General features: G+C 45.7%; 1 protein-coding gene across 3 annotated transcripts in view; it reads left to right on the forward strand.

The window, feature by feature from the left end:
* Positions 1 to 26,566, forward strand: part of FMNL1 (formin like 1) — a 593,200-nt gene that overhangs the window by 304,980 nt on the left and 261,654 nt on the right. For all 3 annotated transcript variants that reach the window (XM_069634229.1, XM_069634230.1, XM_069634228.1), the window contains exons 2-6: positions 4,927 to 5,010; positions 8,595 to 8,672; positions 10,173 to 10,246; positions 24,244 to 24,327; positions 24,690 to 24,830. In XM_069634229.1, the coding sequence (XP_069490330.1) occupies positions 4,927 to 5,010; positions 8,595 to 8,672; positions 10,173 to 10,246; positions 24,244 to 24,327; positions 24,690 to 24,830 (461 nt within the window). The remainder of the gene's footprint in view (positions 1 to 4,926; positions 5,011 to 8,594; positions 8,673 to 10,172; positions 10,247 to 24,243; positions 24,328 to 24,689; positions 24,831 to 26,566) is intronic.

Genomic DNA, 26,566 nt, shown 5'->3' on the forward strand with positions numbered 1-26,566 from the left:
CTAGAACAAATCGTTCTCTTTTGATTAAAACACTTGCCATACATTGTTTATACACAAATCAGCTGTGGCACATTGGTGTTAAATTAAAGGCTGACAACAAAAATATTGGCCTACTCCTGTTTCTTTTATTGTTCCAGCATGTGCTGTTAGTGTGTCAGTATTGAGGCTCTGCGCCAGGATGTTTCAGCCTCTGTCTGCATATTAGGATTCACGGCCTAGTTCTCGCTAACGTATGTCTTTCTCTACTGACACCATTTTCAGTGTTCAATTGTGGGGTCTCTCCAAAGTTCTCAGAGTCTCCAAGGTTCTACATGTTTTCAGGGTTCGCTGTCTCCCTCGCAATTCTCCAACCACTCAGGTTTTTTTTGGTTCCTCGGGCATCTCCGGCTCTCGGGGCATTCAGGGTTCTGTGGGCATACTAGGGTTGTTAATGCCTCTCAGCATCTAGGCACTTTTCAAGGGTCTCACGACCTCTCTGGTCCTACTAATTATTCTGGGGTTTTAACACATCTCAGGTCCAAGGGACCATTAGTGGTATCAATACCCCCCAGGCTCTAGGTTTTTCAGGAGCCTCAACGCTGCTCCAGTCCAAGGCACTTTCAAAGTTCTCATCACCTCTGAAACCTTCCCAGGGACAAGGAGGTTTTTCTGGGTGCTTAACATCTATCAGGTTCTGGACAATGTTCAGGGTTTTCAACAGCTCTCAGATTTTAGGAACTCTTCAGGGTTCTCAGCGACTCTCCCGTTCTAGGTGCCTATCAGGGTGCCTAATGGCTTTCCGGTTTTAAGCACTTTCAGGGTTCTCAAACACTTCTCAGGATGTAGGTGTTTTCGGACCTCTCGACACCTGTCAGGCTCTAGGTGTTTTTCAGGTTTCTCAGTGCCTCTATTCATCTAGGCACCCTCTTTCAAACATATACCAGGCAGGTTGCGAACTCCCTGAGAAACCAAAAATATAAGCACCCAAACCCCATGGTGAATACCACTTAGACTCAATGCTCCAAAGAACTACCGAAAGGTACCATTACACAGGAGCTGGAGATGGGAGCGAATAGAGCATGGTTGCCATATGCTGATTTGACACTGCTTCCCCTCCAAGCCCCACAGGAGGAATCATCACCTTAATATACCCCTGAACTGGCACAAACCACATTGCCTAAAAAAAGCGTTGGGCTTCTAAGGAGCATCCTGAAGATTGATGGGTTCAAGTGGGGCAACCTCTCCCGGTTCTGGTTCAACCACTGGAGGAGGAGTCATTGGGTTAGGTGAAAGAATAGTCGAAAATGACCCCAAAAAACAAAAACCGAGGGCTTCTTAGCGCAGGCCCCTGATATTTGAAAGGAGCTCCAAACTGGTTCCACAGTGAAGCAAGTCAAAGGCCAGAAGGCAACTGTTTTTGAGACTGTGTCCCTGGCATCTTGCTTCAAGGGGAGGGCCTATCCACCCTCAAGCCACTCTTGCAAACATTGGCATGTCAACACCGATGACAAACGACTACTGTGCAGAAGGGATAGGGGAAGGCTGTTGCTGCTCCCTAAGCCTGTGATGCAATGCCATCTGGCTCCCCCATACCTTTGCGTCCCGAGCCATCCGGGAAGGAATTGCTGATGCCCAGAGGAAACCCTTTTCCTCTTGGTGCGTTCTCTAGGGCGCCCGGAATGAATGATTTTGGGATGCCTACCAGCTTCAGGGTACAAAGAGTCTCTCCACCAGTTATATTTGCTTTCCGGGTTCTCATTGGCCAATTTAAGACCCTTTTAAGTTTTTTCAGCCCATCTAGGTTTTTGGGCACTGTTAAGGTGGTCGGTGCCTCTCGGCTTCTAGGTACCTTTCAGAGTTCTAAAAGCATCCCCAGTTCTGGGTTCTATCAGGGTCTCGAATACCTCTCAGGTTATAGGTGCTTTCTTTTCAGGTTTCTCAAGACCTCGCAACAGGGCTTGAGCAAGTGCAGAGCGCTTCTGCTTGGATTCTGAAGGATGCCGCTCGCGTCAAGCACATTACCCACTACATGATCTTTCCTGTTCACCTGAGGTCTTCTGTGCTAGGTTCAGGTGAGCCTAAATGGGGGTTAAAAGCTTTACACCCCACTTGGACTCTACACCTCTGCTCTCTTGACTGGTTCATCAAAGGGCAAGCGGCGACAACCAAACATCCTCCAGTGATGGGTGCCTGAACAGATCAATAGTGTAGCCTCTTCCACGCTGCGGAGAGTGCACAGTAGCGAGTGCAGTATCCTAGGATTAGAATGTGGCTTGTTCAATTTCATTAAACGAAAAATGAATTGGGTAAATTGTGGCTCCAACTTTGCTTTGCTGTCCATCTTGCCTAAAATGGTCAATCTGACAAAAACTCTGAAGCAAAAAGATTTGTTATAAAACATATCAATTTGATAAGAAAAGGTTTTGTTTTACAAATATGAATTTATATGTTAAAAAAGGGAATTTTTAGAGAAACGAATTGATTCTTTGAAAACCGTCTTTAATAAACAAAAAAAGTTGCTGTGCTCTAATTGAAATGAGTTGCAAAATATTCCCCAGTTGGCTTCGTGAAGAGGTTCGTTTATTGTTGTTGGAGCTGTTGATCACTAACCCTGAATTGTGCAAGACCGCCATTTTGTATGCATAGGATGTGTTATCTAGTTTCTGAAGCCTGAGTATGAATCTGCAGAAATGATGGCGCTATGGTTGTCGTATCTGAGAATGTGGATTTGAGCAGAAGAGCCAGTGTCTGTTTTCCTTGACATTGGGCACGGACTAAAGGGTATAAGGCTGGCGGAGGGGAGTTAGGAAGGCCCTGGGGGATCATGTGAGGGAGAATGGCTCCTGCAGGAAGCGCTTCGTGTCAGTAGATTTGGGCTAGGCTTCACGGTCTATTGCAATTTCTGCAAGACGTGTGTGTGTTGTGTGTGTGTGTGTGTGTGTGTGTGTGTGTGTGTGTGTCTATGTGCCACTTTACATTGGAAACTAACACGTGATTTTCCACTGTAACATTCAGCCTCGTCCATGTTGTTTTGCCAAATTTGCCCAGCCTTCAGTTATGGCACATTAGAGTGAACATGGCAAATGTGGTGCCGTTTGGAGATAGTTTTCATAGTTTCAAAACAGTATCTGCCCAGTTTTCAGCTTTAATAGAAAATAATTTCCTACAGAGAAAATGAATGTTTACAACATAGCTTTAAGGAAACGTATGACTTTCTTGTTGATTGTTTTTGCATCGGCCAGATCACACGATGAACTTGTGCCTGGAAAAAATAATGAGAAAATCTAATCAGACAATTTTGAGATCAAGCTTGGAGTGTTCACAAAGTATCTCTATTTCACGCATGCATGCTTCATTTTTCATTGAAGAATGTTTGTGTTTGATGAAAGATTTTTCAAGAGTGAATTTTTGTTTTTCATGGAAGGATTATAATTTCTCCTCTTTCATTAAGGTCCTCATTGAAAATCATACATTCTACTAATTCTAGGTGAATAGTCCTTCACCAAACACATTCAACACAAACAAGAAGGGAATTAGCTGGAAGTTAAGGTCACTACCAATGAAATGTAAAGTCTACAAACACTGGAAATGGCAACATTGAGGTTAGTACAAGCAGTCCAAATTCACTATTTTCCAAATATAAATAATGTGCACATCACTCCATAGAAAACCGCAACCTGTACTACACCACTACTTAACAAGACTCATTTTAGTACTAGGTGGCTTAAATAAATATCGAAATCCTCAGAATGCCCGAAATGTAGTCAATAACTACTGTTAGTGGCCCCATTGCGAGCATTCTGATTTCAGAAACAGCAGGTAGCACTTTTCTACTTTCAAGAAACAGGCATGCGGTTTCTTAGCGAGATTTCTTTCAACAACTCCCTACTTCACTGCGAGTATCTTTTTTTCACTGCACCTTCAACTTGACGCAACATCCAATTTAACGCTGCAAAATGAAAGTTAAAACGTGGAAAAAAAGCTCTCATGTATGAATAAATTGTTTACTTGTACATTGCACCCATGTATGCTCATGTTAAACCTTTCCAGTTCAATCAGGCTCACAATTAAATGCTTACCTTTATAAAGACAAACTTGTTATTTAAATACTACAAAATTAAACCATGTGTAATTTACTAATACATTTTGTTCAGTGACTATGTAGCATTTTTACGTCATCAACACAGTTCCAAAACCTGTGTTGCTAGTACACTATGTGATAACCTCCTATTGGTCGTAGGAGGGGTCATTGAAACTTGGGATAATGACACGTTCCCGAATTGGGGATGGGTCACCATCCTGTGTCAATGATTCCTCCCGCAGTCTATTTGGCTATTTTACTGTTAACTGCATTGTGGAGGGTTCTTGCCCTCTGCAGTCTTGAAAAGATGAACTTGAAGCAGTGTCAGCACAGTGGGTACACTACAAAAGAAAAGATAATAGTTGTTTTGTTGTTGTGATCAATTAGACTATGCAAAGGGGAAAGGTATTAAGATGATGATAAGGGCTATGGTGCACAAGATGGTGAGTGGGGGGTGTCAGTTTCAGGACCATGTGGAAAGATAGTGAAGGAAAGAGAAGTGAATCAGAGGAGGTCGAGATCAGTAACAGGAGTGTAAACTGAAATAATGAAATTGTGTAAGAGGAAAGGGGAGCCGAAGGAGGCAAGAGGACAATAGGGAAGGTGACCCAAGTAGGAGGGATGTACCAAGAGGGTGACAGAGGGTATTAGACCTCATGGAAGGGAAGACGCTGAGCAAGAATGGGGTGAGATGGAAGGAAAACAGGGTGGCGGGGACAAGAGAGGTGGGGTCGGGATGGAAAGGCCTATGACAAAAGAGCAGAGGACAAATACGGGGAAATGGAAGATTCATGTGAGAAGGTGGAGGGTGAATTTGACATTATTGAAGACATTATTTTTCAATGATATATTTTTGTCCTTTACAGAACTCTATGAACCTCCCGCCAGACAAAGTGTCCCTTCTGAGGCAATATGACAACGAAAAGAAATGGGAGCTCATCTGTGACCAGGTAAGGCGAGTCTGCAAGCATGGCCCTTCCCAGACATAGAGACTCTGACTATGTAAGACCTTCTATACCCAGCGGAACCCTCGCAGTAGTCCTTCTACAGGCTGGGGGGCTCTGTCAGTGATAACACTTCCACACCTCTCAACTCACCTGCATTTGGTGGGTGTCAACCCGCCTCAGCTGCTTTTTCATCCCCCACCACACTACTTGTCTTCCATACACTTCAATGGACTAAAATTCCCATGAAAACATCTCCTAAGAGTAAATGCTTTTCTTTCTACAATGAAATTGCCCGTCGCATACCCGCCGAACACATCTGATTCCACCCGCCATGATAAGTCAGTAGGGTGAAAGGGTTGCACTTGCATACCTATAGGGCTCTGACTATGGAACAGTTACATAACTGGGAGCCCTCTGGCTTTGGTACCCCAAATACCTTGGGGGCTTTGACTCTGTAAGCCCTTCAGTACCCAGGTGAACTCTGACGGTCTGGCACCTACCATAACAAGGAGGACTCTTACTGGTGGGAGTGCTCCTCTACTCAGGGGGATTTCTAACTGTGTGACCTTCTTTGTACCCAAAGAGATTCGGACTGTGGGGCCTTTCCCATGCCATTCCCAGGGGAGGTGCGACGGCCCAAGTTCTTGCAAAACCAATTTAGCTCTGACTGTGGGAAATCAAACCCAGGTGATCCTTGACTGTGGGTCATCTGCCATACCATACTCGTGGGGCGGAGGGGGGGGGGGGCTGTGAGAGTCCTTATACACTAGACCTATGAATGTGGAATTTCGTCCTTACTTGGGTGAGCCTCTGACTGGGGGTAGTCATGTCCAGACGATCCTCGGGGGGCCTCTGACTGTCGGGGTCTTGCTATACCCAAGTGCCCTCTGACTATGGGAGTCCTTCCATACCTAAATGAGCTTTGACAGTGCCTTTTATGTCCAGGCAATCGCTGTCTGTGGGAGCTCATCCCCAGGTGAGCTCTAATTGTGGGATTCAATGTCTACATGAGTTCTGGCAGTGCAGTCATTTCATTCACAGGTGGCTCTTACTGTTGACTGTGAGAGTCCTTTCCCAGCAGAAACATTGCAATCTGCATACATTAGAGGTTGGTGCTCACATGATCCCTACATAGCCAGATGAAGGCTCTGCTGTGGCGAGCCCTTCAAAGGCCAGGCAGAGTGGCCTTTGAAGTGCTGCCTTTATTTATAAATCCTCTTCGCGCAGAACGCTGCTGCCAAACACGCCACACAACTAACTGCAGACCATCAAAAGATATAATGTGGATTTGTGAATAAACGATGAAGAATCTTAACAGAATGAAATACACGTTCAAAGCCCAAGAATGCACATACTAGCAGACATCTGCCACAACACATTAGAAAACATTGGGAATCCATGATTATAGCCTTGAAGAAGACCGAAGAGGTTGAAACATGTGATGGCTTTAGAAAGTTTTAATAATACAATAAAGACTCAATAACACACAAGGAAGGACCACTATTTTATGGAAGCAATCTAATAAAAGTTAACTTGCTATGCAATCGGGCCTATGCGCATCAATGCACAACACACAACCACAAAGGTGAAAAGCATTATTTTTTAACTGCCTACATTTTGTCGGGTTGGGAGGGGATTTAAAGCATTTAATTGGCTGATAAAACTCTTAGGTATTTTAGTGTGGTCGGTAAAGCAATCCTTTGGCCAAGAAGTCAAGGGCAGATTAAATTCTTAAATCTAGTGGATCTGTCAGCCCGAAAGCTTTCATCTCAATTTTTCAGAGATTTATCAGCAGTTATATGAAAAACAGTATGCACAATCTGCTCTGCAATTGTTCAGTCTTTGATATTTTCATCTTTGAAAACAAAGCTTATCCCAAATTACAAAGTTTGAAATGTTTTGACTGTTTTTATATTTTTTTTAAATATCAGAGAGCAAGTCTACAAGTATTTTCTGCCCTAGGAATCTCTTTCGCAAGGCTCAATGATTATCCAATCAAACTGGTTCTCTGTGTTGAGTCCTCACACAATCTTGAAAATCCCTCAGGACCTGCAGTTCGAGTAATTTAGTTTACTTACTCGACCTAAGAGAAATGCACTCAACCCATTGGCGATGGTTGACTAAAATGTTACCAGCACTTTCTTTGAAATGGTGCAGGTGACAAAATGCCCATTTCATGCATCGCACACCACTGCAACCCAGAGGCCATCTATGCACAGCGCAACATATTTCGCATTTAATGGAAACAAGATTTGTTTGCAGTAAATGTCAAATAAATGTTTCAAACATGCCAAAATATCATTGTACTGGCCAGCATGCTACTGAAACCTCAGGAAAAGTACTAGGCCATGATTGTCCAGATCCAGGCTCCAAGGGCCGGAAACATGTCGGATTTTCAGGATACCCCTTATTAATATTCATGAGATGACTTTGCATACAATTATTCTAAATGTATGTACATTTCTTCTCATGAATATTAATGAGGGGTATCCTGAAAACTCGTCAGGATTCCGGCGCTTGTGTCCTGCAGTTGGACTACACTGTACTAGAGTATGCAAAGGGTTGAGTAGATTTTTCAAGGCCTGCTGTTCATGGCTATGTTATGGTTCAGCTCCCATAATGTCAGCCTGATCTGCAGCGAGCTGGGTTGCATCTAGATCTGTTAGGCAGTCAGGCGCACACATGGCTTACCCCAAGACTGGTCTCCATTGGAAAAATGCATAGGAATGTGTGATAAGTCCACTTACCAGCACCATACTTGGGGAATTCCTTTTGATCACTAGAAGGATACTTTTATTAGACATCTTGGCATGTTGGTAGTTCTAGTTTAGGCATTGGGTCCGTGATTAGGAGACCCTTCCCCATTATATGAGAAGTATTTCATCCTGGAGAAGTGAGTGGCTACATAGAAGCTGAATATCACCTGGGAGGTTGGAGGTCTGGACGAGAGGGTCTACTTGACCCTGTTTCCTATTGGCAGCCCAATAGGGTGCAAACTAGGGCCGGGCTCACCCACCCATGTAATAGTCCGATCCAGGCAGGTGCTCAGAATATCACCATTTCTATGTACGAGACAAACGTGCATTTTTGTGGCTATTCCGATAACCCCAATCGGTTTTAATATTCAGCGTGTAGCCCTACCTGTAACCAATGGCGAATCCCTGGCCTAACCAATGCGACTGATGCCTGTTGCACTTAAGCAGCTTTATGGTCAGTGGGGCTATGCAGACTCAAACGTGTACATATATATAGACATGTAAGATTTCCACTAATAAAAGACAAACATGCACTCATACTGGCAATAGTCTCTATAGATTCAGACTCACAGTGAATATTTGCACGTTTCGACATATACACATACTCTCTCAGGTGCACACGTCTAACCCTCACACAGGTTTACAACTAGGCTACAGGTCTACATATGTTCTCTCGTAGGCACGCGCACACTTGCACACACTGCTCAATGTCGGTGTCCCGCTCAGCCACGGACACACAGGCGCACATGGATGTGTTGCTCCTTGGCACAGTGGGCATCTTTGTGGTGGCAGTGCCCTCGTGTTATGCCTGATCTTCGCCTTCTCTTGCAGGACCGGTTCCAGGTGAAGAACCCGCCATCTGCCTACATCCAGAAGCTGAAGGGGTACTTGGACTCGGGCAGCAGGAAGGTAAGGCCTCTTTGACTTGCCATGTATGATTTCCTTCAAGTATATGACCAGTGCTGGAGGGGTGCCCCCTTTGGGTGTGGACAAAGAATGCGTACCTTATAAAGAAGCAGTATATACACTCTATAGTTTGCGGGATACACTACACAGTTCCGAAGCCTAGTTCTTCACCAGTAAGTGCGCCACTCGCACCAGTCCTGGAACAGATACCTCATGGAAGTGCTCATCCGTACGACGTTGTTACATCGGCAGGCTTTTTTTTGCGGCGTTTTTTGTCCAAGGTTTTTCCCACAAAAAACTCATCGAAAAATATGGCGGCGGGTGGGTAAGTGGATGCAAGGGGTAGGGGATGTGTGGGGAATAGGGTACTAGATAGTAGTAAAGGGCGGACTTGGGGGCAACCCCCCAAATGGTTTAAAAAAAAACAAATATCAAAAAACAGAATTGAGGATTTTTTAGTCCGAAATCTTTTGGCAAAAAACTCCACGAAAAAATAACCTTGTGATCTAAGACCATAGAACCGTGCCCATCACACGTCTTAGTGTCCAATGGGAACTCTCGTTCAGTGGTTCCTGCTCATAAAAGCAATTGGGGAAGCCTCTAAAATTCCAACCAATAAGCAGCGAACACTTGGGCAACGGATGCAGGTCTGAAAAAAACGGGGAAATTTACAAACAACATGCCAGAAATATTGAGTGACAAACTCATATTCCTGCTCTCCTCTCAGGAAAATGGGTTGCAGGTCAAGGATATGGTGGGGCTCATTGTGACAAGGGCCCTCTGGGGAATTGGGGTGGATAGGGGTGTTGTGGTGTCAACAATTTAAAATCTGTAGAGAATGGACTGTCTGTTAAAAGGGGGGCCTAGCTAGAGTCGTAATGTCTTGTGGGGAGGGGCGTGGAGGAGTGTGAATTGTCTATTGAATACGCGTAAGGGAATTATGATTTGCCCTTGGGCGTGAGTGGGTGGGTGGCTTTTGTAGCCTTGTGGAAGGGAATGGGTGCTGTTCGCGCTGAAGACGGACGCCATGATTAGCTCCCTCAACCACACCTGCTTTCTCTAGAACGGCCCAACACGAAGGAGCTCCAAAATGAAACTCTCTCGAGGGCAGTGGTTGCTTCCCCAAAAAAAAAGACTTCAAAGATTCTTCTAAGAAGCTAATAAGAACGTGTGAGAAACTAGTAGGATTTTGGGAACAACAATAAGAACTTTAAAAGTACGGAAATGACACCCAAATACTTATTGAACACTTATACAATCTTATAATTTTGAAGTAGGCTTTATTTAAGATCTTATAGGATTTTCAAAAAATAATGATAAGAAAATCAGTAAGAAGTTGTTGTATGAGTTATTCTAAAGGGATTCACGATAAGATGTTATTGTGACATTGACTGACCCAAGTCAGAAAATGTGACAAATACATTTTCCTGCTTCTTTTGTGTGGGTTTGAAGTTGCTGCTGCGTTTAAGATTATTTGTTTTTGATCCTGTGTTTTGCCCCCAGTTTAAAAGGCGCCTCCACGAATCCACCCAGGTGTTACGAGAGCTGGAGATCTCACTGCGGACCAATCACATTGGGTGAGTGGCTCCTTTTACGCAGCTACGGTATTGGGCAAAGGGTAAATACTGTTGGGAGTGGATTAGCGCCACGGTGGCTGTTTCACCTTCTGAAAATTCAAATCTTCTCATGACATATGACCACCGTGACATTATATAAGAAAAACCTAAATGTGTTCATCTTTGTTCTTCAATCTGAAAACATGTCTGGATTTGACTGTTCTGTGTCTCGACGATCCTTGAACTAATTTAGGATTCACTGGTGTAGGGGTACACTGGTTTTGGGGCTTGCTGGGCAAGGGATAGGCACGTTTTGCAGTGGCTGGATTTGCCATTGCTTGCTTTTGTTAAAGGTTGGTTTGGGACTGGTTAATTTTAGGGCTGCCTGGTGTTATTAATTGTTTTTGGGATTCACTGATGTTGGGTGTGTGTGTTATTTCCATTGTCTGGTGGTGGAATTAGCTGTTGTCAGGACTGATTGGTTTTAGAATTTGCTGGCATTCTGCTGGTGATAGGACTGATTAGTGTGGGGATCAATTGCTTTAGGTGTAAACCCCGGCCCAAATGGAGCCCTGTCAGGTGGGGGGGTTATTGATATATACAGGAATTAATAGGAAAAACAAAAGACCAAGACACAAGTGTTTTAAAAGTGTGTATGCGCTTTGACATTGAAGACTTACCTGAAGGCACCAGGTACCAAGTTCCCCTCCATGGGGAGACACATGGAATACTGGGAAAACGCACAATGGACAGGTTTCCCCTGCCAACAATAATGGATTCACCTGTTAAAGGATTCTAAAAGGAAATGAAAAAGAAGCAAGCGAAATTGGAAGTGTCAGTTGGAAGAAGGAGTAAATAGGAGACAGATAAAGAGAGAAATAACAAAGAATGAAGAACAGAGAAGAGAAGATTAGAGCTCTGTGGGGGCGTGGCCTCGAGCCCCCAAACCCCTCAGGGAATCCAGGAGGAGGCAGGCCAGGCTGCCTATCACAAATGCAGCCCAGCATGAAACCAAAGTCCCAGGCCGCGTGCGGGGAGCGGTTTTGGTGAAATAACGCCCCATCCCAGGGCTGTGTGTGCTGGGCAACCCAGAAAACAGTGGCGTACCCTGGGAGGAAACGGCCCGCCCGAAGGCCAGTCCTGATGAGCGGGGAATGGGAGGAAGCCTGTCTGGGCCACGGAGTAAGGGTGGCCAAGGGGAAGAAGCGCCTCAGCGTCGGTGGGCATCCCCGAACCAGATTGCTGCCTGCTAGGGAACTGTCCACCCAGGGGCAAGACCGAGTGTACCAGAGAAGATCAAAAGCCCTGGGGTGCCTAACGCGTTGCTGAGATTGTTGCGTGGCCTGTGAGGGAAGCCAACCCACCATAGGGCAGACAGGGCAGGTGGTGAAGATGTAGAGTCAAGATGGGACCAGCGGTGTGTGTGGGGCAGCCAGCATTGCTGGGGGCCTGTGAGCTCCAAGCTCTCCCCGGGGCAACAGTGGGAGGGCGGCGTGAAGTGGGACTCACCTGGAACCATGGCCGCTGAGGCCAGGCTCAGTGTGAAGTGTGACAGTTCCTCTCAGGCTCTGGCAAGGCAGGCAGGGCCTTGGTGGAGCCCAACGGAAATGCTTCCTGCATGATGGCTGCCACAGAGGAAAATGGTTCCCGTCAGGTATGTGAGACATGCGAGGAGCACAACAATAGACACGCCCGCTTGGCCTGAAAAAGGCAAGAAGAAACACATGAAGCGTCACCTGTAAGGTCCTGACGTGCCTGATCTGCAGAAGCCATTGAACCCCACAGACCAACAAAGGTGTCTCTCGTCTACAGCTGACTGATAAAACAGCTGAATCAAACACACCCCAGGGAGAAAGGGGAGTGGAGAAAATTACAAACAATAGCCTTCCTGTCTCAAAAGATTTTTGAAGATCTACAGAGGATAAAAAAGATGAGACACTGCTGCAAGGCATTGCTGCAGCACAGAGCTAACTAACTGCGAGTGCCGGTCTAGTCTTTGCCGAACTCTGAGATTGCCATTGAAAGTGAGAAACTACAGTGTCTCGTCCCTCCACTGACTCCGTTTATTCCGTTTTTCACTTGACATAGCATACTGCATCAGGAAGTTTCCCGTAAAGTCCACAATATTCTTAACAACTAAAACCACTTATTTCAAAAGAACGTGCTCAGTTCAGGATTATTAATGTAGCTTGGGAATTTTCACCGTAGGTGCTTTACGCTGCACCACACAGGATTTCACCTATGTCCCTCGAAGTTCCTGATAACCAGTGCTTTCACCTTCCTGTCCTGTCTGCACCAAAAGGTCGCTGATTAGAGCCTAGCTAGGAGGAGCTTCAACACACAACGTTTTCTATGAAAGGCAGTTCAGAATGCTGCCTGATCCACCTGACCAGGGTTCTAACCAATCATTGATCAGATGAGTTCCCTCCATGATGGCTTGGGAAGGTCTCAGATTTCTGCAGAGGGCTAATTAAGGATCATACCATGACAACATAACAAACGTAACAAATTACCCAAAGAGATGTAAGAAGATGTGAATAACTATGTATTAAACTCTTCAAAGGTTCTTTGCCAGTTCATGCAAACTGACACAGCCACAGAGGAAAATGGACAGGCAGTTCAAAGCCCCACTATGCAAACGCCACCACGAATGAAATAACAGGGCTGCACTAGCCCAAATACGTCCAACACTGCCACAGAGGAATAAAGAATCGTACACCAGCCAGCAAGAGCCTCAAGGGCCATTTCTGCAGCCCATGGCTACCACCCGCCGCAGAGCGGGGTTTTGCAACTTGTTGATTGACAGCCGTAAGTGACAACCAGAAAGGAACTGCACCTTGGAAAGTTGTTAACTATATTACACGACTGGCAAGTGGGGACTGGCACTAGAAAGGAAGAGGGGTCTGCAGCTGCCAGTACTATTGAGATGCGTGCTATAAAATATCTGTTGAGGGAAGTGGGAGGTTGTGAAGTAAGGAATGGAAAGCCGAGGGTGCTGGGATTGGGGAAGCTGTTAAAGGCTCACATGAAGAGGGGTTTGTTTAGGTGGGTATCTTTTACCCTGTATGAAGAAAACAGACAGTAAATTGAAAGACAGGCTGAAAGGGGCATTAGCAAAGGAAGAATGTTGCCTGCTAGGGTCAAATACTCCCCCTCCGGTGTATTGTGCCTTATTTAATAAATATCATACATCCAGGATTGTGGACCATGTCCTGTACTAACAACTTTAAATCGCAGGTTGCTCAGCGTCTCACCTAAACAGCTGGACTGGGATGGTGGGGTGGTTCCAGTTTGGCCCATTACTGGTCTGGGGTAAATTTAAAGGGGTGCTCACCCGGGCCTTGGCCATTAAATCGACCACATAGCTATAATCTATTTTTAGAATTTACTTTGTGACAAGGTGCTCAATGAGCCCCAAAACAACTCCAGTACGTTTTCTTGTTTTTATTTTTAAATGTACAAATACAGGCACTTTGTGGCTCACAGTCTAGGTGGGATTCCTGTACACCTCTTCCTCAGCCTTCAGCCTTAGGGGACTCCTACCTCCCTACACTGGTCGTAATTCCATGTAAAAATCACTAGAGTGAAATAACCCCTTCTGTCTGGTTTATTCCTGATCTAGGGAGGGCCTAAAAGTCGAGGCCTTATTCTCCCCCACCCTCACTGCCTCACCCTCACTGTCTCACTCTCACTATCTCTTCCTCTCTCTCTCTCTCTCTCTCTCTCTCTTTCTCACTCACTCCTCCTCCTCCTGCCTCTGGCCTCCAACAGATCTCTTAACTTTATCTATCTTGCATCCGCTGGTCTTACCACTTGCTCCAAATAGTATTTCTCCCAACACTACCCTATCTGTACTATCGTCAACTCTACCGGATCTTACTTCCCCTTCTCTCTTCCTCCCACCTCTGCCAACCTCACCCAAACACCTCTCACTCTCAACTGGGCCTGCTAGCTTTTTATAGCCCTTCCCTTCCTGCATACAAGCTCCCTTTGGCTTCCATTGGTCACCCTTGTCAGCTGCTCCTCTGCGCCAATCTTTATCTGACCAATCACCTTGAGAGCTGGGACTTTCCCTGGAAGTCTTCAAAAAGCTCCCTAGACCACAGCCATAAAGTCAGAGTTGTACTTAGCTCTCTGGATCTCTCCTGTCCTTGACGAGTCACTGTTCAACCAGGATTTCGGGAGTGTTTAATGGGTCTCCTCTATTCCTATTTAGTCGCTTTCCAGTTCCAGTTTCCCTGCCCCATTGCTCCCCTGTAGCCCGACTGCAGTTTGTTGTGTGGGTTTTTGGTCACCCATTCAGCTTCAACTTCTGTTCATCCTGTTCCAGGCCGGACCTTGTCATTTGGGCACAGGTGCATTGTGCAGTTGTTCTTAATTTCTGCTTCTTTCCAGGATCCATGATCCATGCCAGGTTTCGGAGGAGTCTGGTGCGTGCTGGTCATCATATTCCCTGAAAGAATAGAAAATGAGAACTGTCCAAAACAGAGGTTTATAGGCAACGGGTCAGAGAAAGGGGCACAAACATGCATACATGGCTTCTGCCATACCAGGGACAGGGGAACCCGTCAACTCCCCCCTGTCTCTTAACAGGGTCATACCCACTACCCTGTCACACTTGTGCTGGGACTGTCTAGTGCTGCCTGAGATAATCTGGTGCTTGGATTAAACATGTTTTGGGTATTGCTTGGTTTTGGCATCGATTGGTGCTGAGGTGGGCATGTACTAGGAGTGAGTGATTTTGAGATTTGCCAGGTTTTACCATTGGTTAGTGTTGAGATGAGGTGCTGTTTGAAATGGCTGGCATTGGAATTGATTGGGTACATCATCAGCTGATGGCCTATTTACCGGTGTTAGAATTGATTGGGATTGGCTAGTGTCGGGAATGGATGGTGCTAGGATTTGATATTTATTTATTGGTCATTTGTAATGCGCCTATACACAAGTGTTTCGAGGCTCAGCAAGGCAGGGGTGAGGTAGGAGGAATTTGCGTTCCTTATCAGCCTTGCAACATTCAGATCGTTCAAGTGCAAGGGGGAGGTGAGGAAGTGAAGGAAATTGGTGAAGGGCCCATGAGAAGGACAGTGGCAGGGGAGGCCAGGTGGACAGGGCAAGGGGGAAGCAGAGAGTGAAGGGGGTTCCACACCTAAATGCAAGTTAAGGTGCTGGAATGGCTCCAAGGGGTGCATGCCTGCCTGCCTAGTGTAGATGTGGGGCCCATGAAGGCAAGTTCAGGATGAGGGTTGGGAGGGAAGGGGTCATGGGCGAACAAGTGCAGAGGTAGACTGGGCAGGGGGGACTTGGTGCCCTGTATGACTCTGAAGGTACCAGGCCACCAGCCTCAGGCAAAAGGGATATTTGCAGGGGAGGGGAGAGGAGAAGGAAGAAGACACAAACGAAGGTCTTGAGAAGCTTCCAGAACTTAAGAAGATCTGGCTCAAGTCTGAGAGGGGCAGGGAGGCCATTCCAGAGGGAGGCACCTGCGGAGGATAGAGATCTACCCCCCACTCTCTTCTTGGAGAAATATAAGATTTGCAGAGAATTAGAGCCCAATGAGCAAGGGGCTCTAGAAGGGAGGTGTCTAGAGAGGGAACATTGGATATAGCAGGGCCCCAGGAAGCCTTGTGGGTGATGCAGAGGGTCTGGAATTTGATCCACGCAGCAACCCGGAGCCAGTGAAGAGATTTTAGGGCTGGAGAGATGCAGTCCATGGCTTGAGGCCAAGGATAAGACTTGAAGTCCTATTCTGGATTAGTTGAAGGGGGCGAAGGGAGGAGTTAGGCAGATTGAGGAAGAGGCTGTTGCAGTACTCTGGCCTGGAGAGCATCAGAGCTCTGGAGATATTGGGCCTCATTACAATTATGGCGGTAAGGCAACAACGGCGCCTGTATCGCTACCGGCACCGTTGCTACAGTACCGACATACTAGGAGTTCTGCTCGTGGGTGCCCTTGGAGACACCAGGCCTGACCTGGGGGCCATACCGGCACCCGCGAGCTGGACATGATGGTAACACCCATACCGTTATTAACGGAACTGGTGCTACCACCCTCCCCATTCCCATTGAGCCCTATAGGGCTATAGGGCTCAATGGGAATGGGGATGTACCGGCCCGGCACCCGCGAAAGGGCAATTACCAGGTCCAGCTGGGCCGGAATAGCCTGGTAATTGCCCATTCGCGGGTCCCGGACCCGGATGCGAGTTTGGAGGTAGTCTTGCTGGTAAAACCGGCAAGGCTACCTCCAACCTCGTAATGAGGCCCACTGAGTTCCTGCGGGAAAGTGAGAAAAGGGAGAATTACTTTGAGAATCAAAGTGAATATGAGGATAGAGGAGTCAAAGGTGACTCCAAGGTTTCTGGCTTCAGAAGAAGGATCAGGGGGAGAGCCCAAGAAGGAAGGCCAGAGTGAAGGGAAGGAGGAGGGAGCAGGGGACCTGATGAGAAGGATCTCAGTTTTAAAGGCGTTGAGGCAGAGATCGTTGGAAGTTTACCAGGACTGGATGGCAAAAAGGCAGTCAAGGATGATGAAGGGTGCAAGAGGGTCAGCAGGAAGCTTGAAAAAGAGCTGTGTGTTATCTCCGTAACACTGTAAGTTGGAGAAGGAGGATATGAGGCATGCAAGCTGAGAAAGGTAGTTGTTAAAGAGCCAAGGGGAGAGGATAGAACCCTGGCAGACAGCACAGATGGAGAAGGATGTAGGAGAGGAGAATGACTTGTGAAGAGCGGTCAGTTAAGAAGGATGTCAGCCAGTCCAGTACCCGTTCCGAGATAGCAAGTGTATAATGGAGCCTTGGTATGAGGATGAAATGGTTGACGTGTCAAAGGCAGAGGAAAGACGACACGGATGAGTACAGCCGGGGAGTTGGAGTCCAGGGATACGGGCAGTTCTTCACGGGTGTTCAGGAGAGCAGTTGCCATGCCTCTGGATGCTCGGAATCCAGATTGATGATCGTGGAGACCACCATCAAGTTTGGTGTGTGAGTTGAGTCTGGGCAATGCCAGCTTCTCCGGCAGCTCTTTCAGGAAGGGGGTGATGGAGATAGGGCAGTAGTTGGCAGGGAAGGTAGTGTCTGCTGAAGGTTTTGTTAGGAGTGGGTGCACAAGGGCGTGTTTAAGGGAGGAGGGGAAAGATCCAATGACAAAAGAGTGATTGCAGAAATCAGCAAGTGCAGAGGCAAGAGAGCCAATGTTATCCTTGATGGTCCTGGATGAGCAAGGGAAAACCTGTTTAGAAGAGACCTTCATGGAGCGGACAATTCTGGTAACTTCTTCAGGTGTGACAGGGGAGAAGGAGGAGAAGGAGGAAGAAGGAGGGTGAGGGGCCAAGGGGGGCAAGAGGGTATGGCATGGGTTGGGAGGGTTGGTAGCCAGGGTGATCAGGATGTCCTGAGTTTTGGTGTCAAAGTGTGTGGCCAGTGCATTGCAGAGGGCCTGGGAAGGAGGAAACTGCAGAAGGATTGGCTAGTTCCCTGCAGATCCTGAAAAGTTCAACCATATTGTTGGATGCACTGGAAACCTGTGCCTGTATGTGGGCTCTTTTTGTGGCACAGATGGAGAGTCTGTATTGCCTTTGGAGAATACGGCAGGCCAGTTTGTCAGAGGATGAGCATGAAGTTTGCCACTTCCGTTCTGCCAACCGGCCCTTTCATTTCAGGGCCGCAGGTTCGGAGGCATACCAGGTGTTATACTTAGAGGCAGGTTTCAGGCAGATCCTCATGACTGGGGCAAAAATGTCAATAGTATTGGTGATGTACAGGTGGAGGTTGCTGAGAGCAGTCAGAGGTAGAATCTGAGGTAGGTGGGTGAGGGGGGATGAAGGTGGAAACGAAGGCAGCAACTGACACTCGTTTCATTGGGCGGATGTTAGTGAACGAGGTTGGGGGTGCTTTTTGTGGTGCGATCAGAGCGCCAAAGGGACCTATGTGGGAGGAGAGGAGAGAATGGTCTCACCAGGAGAGAAGGGTCACTAGTGGGGGGAGAGAGAGGTCAGAGTATATGAGGGCGTCAAGAGTATGTCCAGCTGAATTGGTTGGCCCAGAATGGAGAATGGAGAAGGGAAGAGAGGTGCGAGGAACACAAATCAGCCCATTCACAGAGGAACAGGGTGGTGACGGCTGGAGGCTGGTAAATGGTGGAAATGGTCAGGATGGAGATTGGAGAGATGACCAACTTGCAAACCAGGCTTTTAAAGGAAGAGTAGAGCTGGGTGGGTAAGATGGAAGCAGGAACCCACTCAGGGCAGATTAAGGCAACCCGGCCGCCAGTGTGGTGAGGTCGAGGCTTGGAAATGCTCTTGAAACCATTAGGGAGGAGGGAGTCAAATACAGTGACTGAGCTGGCACTGAACCATGTCTCGGTAAGAGCGAGAATGTTGAGGTCAAGGTCTTCAAAAAGAAGGCCGATGTCAGCCGAGTGTTTGTTGGCTGAGCAGGCGTTAAGTGCCGCCAGATGGAGGTAGTCTCTGCCTTTGAAGATTTTCTGAGGTGGGGTACAGGGGCATGGTACACCAGTCAAAGGAGGGAGAGAGAGAGTAGTAGGGGGAGATGCAGGCGAAGGGAGGAAGTTAATGAGAGAAGGCAGGATCCGGTCAAAGAGAAGGAGGTTGGGTTGTGGACCAAGAACCAGGATAGTGCCTGTGTGATAGACATTAATGAAGCAACATGAAGATGAGAAGCCGGCCAAGAGGACTTCCCACTTGTTGCCACTGTTAATGTAGAGGATGTGGAAGGAGAAAGAGTGGAGATGAGATGGGGGTCCATAGATCTGGAGAGGGGACAGAGAAGAGGATATCAGTAAAAACCTCTCTGGAGGAAGGACTGGCATAGGTGTCTGCGATGGGAAGTCCAGGGTTTGAACTCAAGATGTCTTTTATGTGCTTTTTCCTACTGGACTTTGTGAGGGAGGGGTGATAGGTGATAGTGTAGCAGTTAGAGAAGATGGGTGAGATGGAGAGAGCCATAGGGTCGGCAGATGTTAGTCGAGGAATGAAAGAAGAGGGGCTGCACTGCCCAGTTCTAGCTAAACTCACCAGGTGGCCTAGTAGAAGTAGTTACAAAGGCGTAAATGCAATCCAGAAAGAAATAGAATTTCAAGAGACAAGAGGTGCACAGATGTAAAAGTGCCCACAACCTAAATTCGATTTGGTTAGAGGAAGCACAAATGCAATGCAAGAGAGGTGCACAGATGTAAAAGTACATACAACCAAAATTCGATTTTGGTTAGAGGATGCACAAATACAATGCAAACGAGGTGCACAGATGTAAAACTACACACAACCTAAATTCGATTTTGGTTAGGGAGGCCCAAATGCAATACAAGAGAGGTGCACAGAGGTAAAAGTACATACATTCGAATACATTCGATTTTGGTTAGAGGAGGCACGAATGCAATGCAAGAGAGCTGCAAAGATGTAAAACTACACACTATGGGCCTGACTCACAGAATGTTTTCCTATGGGATTGCACCATTATAAAACACTTCCATGAATCAGGCCACATATAGGAATGTGGGACGTGAGTACGTAATAAAAATGTAAATCTGAAAATTGTTGACACTCAGAAGGGTGTTCACATTGAATAATCACTGGGAAACCCCTTTTGTTTGTATTTGTATTTTTGTATTTTATTTTATTTTATTTTATATAGCGCCTTATGCCAAAGCGCAGTGCATAGAATCAAAAACAGTACAAAAACTGAAATCAATATTTAAAACACAAAGTATTTCACTAATTGTGATAAGACCTTGCTAACCAGATGAAATAAGATGAGATCGTAGAGAAACCCGTAAAGAAGAATAGACAGTAATAGATTGGATAGAAAGAAGGAGAGTATTCCAATTTAAAGGTGCAAGAAGAGAGAAAGACCAAAAGCGAAATTGAGCACAGGCAGGAGACAGAACTACAAGACGGAAATGGGAGGCAGACCGAAGAGGACGCGAAGATAAAAAAGAGACACATGAAGAAAGATAAGGATGAGCAAGACCATTAAAAGCTTTAATAAAGCTTTAAAAACCAAACATAAAAAATTGATCTTAAGACGATTAGGAAAATAATGCCATCCAAGTTGAGCCAGAGAGGAGGAAATATAATCACAAAGAGCCAATTGACCAAGAACACGAATAGTGGCATGAAATACAGATTTTAGTGGAGCCAAGCAAGAGATAGGAAGTCCAAAAAGTGCAGAAGAGCAATAAAAAGGTTGTGAGAAAATTAAAGCAGACACCAATAACTTTCAGGCTTTGAAAGTCATAAACAAATGGGCTTTCCGGATGTTATAAAGGTGAAATCGACAGGAGTGAGCAGTGAGTGAGATGTGATGGGTAAAAGAGAGATCAGAATCAAGAACGAGGCCTAGATTATGAACTACTGATGCGATAGGTAGCTGAGCCGGAAGGAATGAAATATAGCGGGAGGATAGCTCAGGGGCATCGTGCTCCCCTTGGAAGCAAGACGACATGTAGCAATACAGATTTGATTGCTGGGTTCACGCTTAGAAACCTCTGGGTAGTAAGCGTCTTATAAATAATATCACATCATATCAATGACCAAAGGTAAAGAAGCCAAAGAAGTGGAACTAGAAAGAAAGAAAATAACCTCCGTTTTTCCAGCATTAAGAACAAGAATATGATCAGACATCCATGATTGGATAGCGAGTAAGCAAGCACTAAGTTTGTGATGGATATCATCAGAGACATGCAGAAATGAAAGAGCTGTGTATCATCAGCGTAAAAATGATGCAAGAGCCCAAAAGAAGAAATAACCCCAGCTAACGAAGAAGTATAGAGAGAAAAAATAAAAGAACCAAGGACTGAGCCTTCAGGAACACCACAAGTAAGTGCATATGTTTCAGAGGAGACCCCATACCAAGAGACTGAAAATGTTCAAGGATTTTAGAGAGTTATGGAAGAAGTGAAATAGGACAGAAATTAAAAGCAGAGCAAACATCAGCTGAAGGTTTTTTCAAGATAGGAATAGTAGCATGCTTGAATAACGAAAGAAAGGTAGACGAAAGTAGGCAAGAATTAAATAGAATTGTAAGATAAGAAACAAATGAGAGATAGATTTTAGATATAAATACAGATGGTATAGGACCAAAAGGAGAAGAAGTATGGTGGGCACAAGTAAGAAGATAAAGAGCATCTTCATTTGGAATAGGAGTAAACCGTGAGAAGATTGCCTTGGGAGATTCGAAAAGAGAAACAGAAGACATAGAGCTATCCTGAGTTCGAGAAGACTCAATAGCTTATGGAAATGAGGAGACTTTAGTAGTAAAGTAAAGTGCAAGATCTCTAGTATTAAGAGTAGAATTAATTGAAGGATCTGGAATGGGTGATGACAGCAGTCAAGTAAGAGTTTGAAAGGGGCGTCTAGGGTGGGAAGATTGTGAGCGAAGAAGATCAGAGAAATAAGATTGTTTAGTGGAAAAAAGGCAGTATGATAAGATACATAAGAAGTATACTTTCCTGGTGTCTTCAGTCCTAACCAACATCATTCTAAGCGACGAAGGAGGCAGCGCATGGCACGAAGAGGGGAAGACAACCAGGGTTCAGGTGGTTTATGTGATGGATGAAATAAAGAGGAAGGATATAGTGCAATAAGAGATAGTGCAAGTGACAGAGAAAGAATAGAAGCAACTTCATCTGCTGACAAATTAGAGAATGAAGCTTGAGATCTCAGTTTAGATAAGCTTGTAGAAGTGAAAAGCGTTGTGTTAAACTTACTAAGAGCACGACGTAAAAAGGTAGGAGATGAAGAAGTAGTGCAAGAAGAAACAACAGAAGAAGTTGAGAACAAGAGAAGATGATGATCTGATAGATAGCATGGAAGAGAAGACAGTTGTCTTCTCAGCCCCCAGAAACTTGAGGCAGGATCTGCTACCAGTCTGGTAGTTAAATGAGTTGCTGATGGGTTTTGTCAGTAGTTGCAACGACTTTGTGTTGTGAGTTGGTGATGCTGTAAATGGTTGAAGCTTATTTTAATGTGGTTGCTATTGGCTGGTTTTGGGGCTGGCTATTTTGGGCTGATGCTGGGGTTGGGAGGAACAGACTGAATTTCTAATAATTACATATTCATGTGAAGAAACTGCTTCACGGTTCCATTGACATGTCTTGGAGATGGATCCCAATGATATCAACTTGGTATCATGCTAAAATCGCCAGGAGTCACTATTTGCCCTGATCTATATTAGTGCAATGTGTTACGATGGGCCGTCATGTGTTTTCAGAGTTGAATTCTGGAGTTTTTTAAAGATTTTATTATTATTATGGTATTTATTGAGCGTGGACCGGGCTTCGAGAAGCAACAGAGCGCTTTACAGAGGTATTCAACAATACAGATACATAACAGAGCGTTTTACAGAGGTAACAACAGAACAGATATACAGTGGAGGGAAGGATATAAAGGGGCACAGAGGACGAGTACAGCTGTACCAGTTGGCAGGGAGTAGAGGAGTCAGGTGGTGCAAGGGGCGAAGGTTGTGTTTTTCCTCTATGCACTTTATGGGGGTGAGGGGATTACATCCATCTACCAACTCTCCCACGGTTGCTCTTGCCTTAATCACTTTTCCAGCTTACCAGCTTCCCCCTGCTAATATTTTTTCTTAGCCTTGCCCCCCTTGTTTTGTTTAATATGTTATTTGGGCCGATGTTGGTCAGAAACATCTTTTTCAGAATGGTGTTTTCCGTACATGTTCTCACGAGTTACCATTTTTCAGAACTGTATTTCCCCTTTTATTTGATTGTGGTCAATGACATCATATGATATTGTGCTCGTACGCAAGTGTTTCAGTCACACTTTCCCTTTGGTATCCAGTGATAATATTGCAGGAAGTAATAAAGAATGAATTTACAAAGATTAAAAAATATTGCAAGAAATAACAGAGTGGGTACAAAATACCTACAAGCAGAATAAATAGTGAAATAAAGAAAAGAAAATGTAATGATAGGGGTGGGTTTCAGGTATTAAAAAAAGATTTAGGTTAAAATTGGGATAAAAGGGAGGGAGACAAGGAGAGTTTAGGACTAGGAGAGGTAAGGGGGTTTCAGGGGTTCCCCCAAAAAGTTATTTTTACAACGTGCACTGCAAGAGGCGTTTCAATATTTTTTCATGCAATATTTATTACACTTGGTAATTGTACGTCACTGTTATTTCTGCAATAAAATCACAGTGAACCTTTCCCTTTTCCAGGATTCATAGCAGTACATTGCTCTCTGTATAGCTCCCTGTCTCAAAGTCCACCAGGCCAACATTTGCATCCAACGCTCCTGCCTTGTGATAGCAATCCAGGATCCTTGTTATTTTCACTATATCTTGGTGAAGTGTTCTCTGACTCGGGTCAATGATGTCCTTGATTTTTAAGTAATGGTTTCCTTTGCGATAGTGTTTACTATGTACATGTTACTCATCAGCACCGCCCTATGGCAAAGAGCTTTTTGTACTGGGCAGTGATATTTCCATTGCCTTATCACTAGGGTCTGAAATCTGTGGCTCTCGAGATTTCATGTACGAGGACGCCTGTGATCCCTCACCATTGATTATGCTGGCTACTGATTACTCTATTTCTTGACTATAAAGCACCGACATTGCGTTCAGAATTACTTGCGCTCTGGGATGCCATTTTGCAGCTGTGCGTCCTCACCCATATCTTTTGTTTAGGTCACCTGTGTCTGCCCTATGTGAATATTCTACCGTTTGGTGGGAGTTGGTATTGACTGGCGTTGCAGTGGTCTATCTAGGAGGACCGGCATGCCAGGGACACTCAAGGCACTAGATCTAGGGCAGAGTCTTGTTCGTCTTACATTTAATTGTCGCTACCCAAGCTCTATCAGACATTCTCAAGTGCTGACCGGTCTCCGAATATCTCGATCCGCCTTTAGGCCAGCATTGTTTTGCCCGGTTCTCATTAAGCCTGGCCCACCATGACATTTGCTGCCATTGGAAGTGCTCCTTGTTTAAGAAGGCTTAGATTATAATTGCCTAAATGTTGTTCACCATGCTGTCTTTAATGGGCCTTCTCTTGTTCAGGTGGGTGCAGGAGTTCCTGAATTCAGAGAACAGAGGACTCGATGTGTTGGTGGAATACCTCTCCTTTGCCCAGTGCTCAGTAACGTGAGTTCCATTTTTTTTGTACCAGCTCTTGCCTTTGTGTCTTGTACAATACTTTGGAACAGCACGCATTCTTCTTCCTCGAACATCCTCACTAAACACCTTAAAAAGCAGACTCTGCAATCATTTAATCCACAAGGGCTGGCACCTCAAACACTGCCACCCCCTTCCTCTCTCACTGTCCTTATTCTACCCCCCCCCCACACACACTTCTCCCTCTGCCTTCTGGAGCACTCTTCAAGCACTGCCATCCTGCCTACGACGCCCCCCCCTAATTCTCGTCATTCCGACACACTTGCTGTTTTGCTCCTTCTCCTCAGTCTCCCAATTGACGCAACCACTTGTGTTTTCGCCCTTTTCTGCAGGTATGACATGGATGCCATGGACAATGGAGCAGTGGGTGCTGAGAAGTCCAAGCCCCTGGACAGGTCTCTTGAAGATCTCACCAAGGGGAATTCCTTGTCGCCCTCCCACGGCTCGTCCAGAGTAAAGCACCTCACAGTCAGGTAACGCGGGGATCCAGTCATGAGGTACAAAGTCATACACCACACGGTGTGGACACTCAAAGAGTGTGAGTGTGGTTGGAACACGATAACCTTTCTTGGAAGTTCTGGTAGGTTCCCATGTTCTTGTGTTTGACCCATGACACAGCTGCTTTATTTTAACAGTATTTTCCACTTAACCTATTTTCGCCACAACGAGTATGTAGATGTGTTCCAGCTAAGTGCAAAGGGAGTTTTGGTTCTTTATGACCCAGGGTTAATGATCAATGTCCTTACACACCAAATGATCCTTTGATCATTGAGAAGAAGCTCATGCAGGCCTAGCTTCCCTGGAGAGGTCAAGTTGGAGATGATGCAGGGAGCTTGAACAATGTGATGGCTGTTGGGGGTGGCTAGCTGGTGACATCAAAGTGAGATTCAGCACCCAATGAGAGAAGAGGCTGAACATCTGACTACACGTGTCTGGGAAAGAGCGTCTCCTGAAAAATGGAGATTGACCCATGCAGAAGCAGAACATTCCAAACCACAAAGGGGGAACTCTGGAATAGACCAGTGCCATAGTACGTGTAGACCTGGTCCTCACCCGAACTCAAATTCCGGACATTGCAATATTCAGTTACATCTGAAAGGCGAGTGGAGCTGGGGCACAGCCACTCACTGACCAAGCTTTTCCCCAACATGTGACTGCCACTGTCTCATTCCTACTGACTTCCCAGATGTAGGAACCCACTGTGAAGTCTCCCAATTTCTCTGTTCAGTTGAATGAGTTTCTAAACCCCCTGCAGTGTCTCTCTGTGCACATGGTGTCTTAGGCACAATCGAATCCGCCAGCAGCAGGTGAGGCAGACACAGCCCTGGACCTTCAGTGGGAATGGAGATTTGGGGCAAGGTATTCCATTGATAGCCATTATGTACAAGGAGCACTTTCACCTTTCACAATTCTGCAGAAGCTCTTCTCGATGAGACCTGCAATGGTAGACAAGCTGCTATAGCCACAGTCTTGTGTGGTCCTATGAGGACAACTATGCACAACATAAGGTCTGAGGAGTCGCATCTCGTCAATCAAAGGGTGCTCCAGCTTCCAACTGACCATCGGAGGCCGCTCCTTCTTGAGTGCAGCTACGGAGGATTGGAATCCTCATCTCCCCGGGGTACTTTGCACACCTATGTTGTTGTGTTGGTGATGATTTTGTGTATTTGATAATATTTTGTATTCACCGAAGTGTTTCGTCAATGGGGTATCTCACAGTTGAAAAAAAACAAGGTCAAAACATCCAATCTTTGCTAGTACATCATGCCAGTGAAATACGGATGTTATAATTCCCTGCTGTCAATGGTAGTCAACAGCATGCATGCCAACATTATCATTCCATTCGGGAGACGCTAGAACAGTCTTAGTTTTAACTTTGCATTCTGGAACGTGTAGTAGTCCTTGGATTGTTCCATTATAAATCCAGGACTACAAGTCCCAGAATGCTAAGTTAAAACCAGGACTGAACTAGCATCTCCCGAATGGAATGGATAATGTTGGCATGTATGCAATAGGCATTTTCTCTGACTCCCGCCATTCTCCTCAGACCCGAGATGGAGGTGTCTACTCATGAGAGGGAGTGGGGTCAGCTGGACATGAGAGTAGGGGACCCGGCAAAGGGGCAGTTATTTGTCATGTTTGTTTGATTCTATGTCATTTTCCCGTCTTCTAGAGGTCGCATATCAAAAAGACCGATTTTTTTCAGTCG

This window comes from Ambystoma mexicanum, chromosome 13 (assembly GCF_040938575.1).
Source record: "Ambystoma mexicanum isolate Mex_15411 chromosome 13, UKY_AmexF1_1, whole genome shotgun sequence".
Taxonomy (NCBI): domain Eukaryota; kingdom Metazoa; phylum Chordata; class Amphibia; order Caudata; family Ambystomatidae; genus Ambystoma; species Ambystoma mexicanum.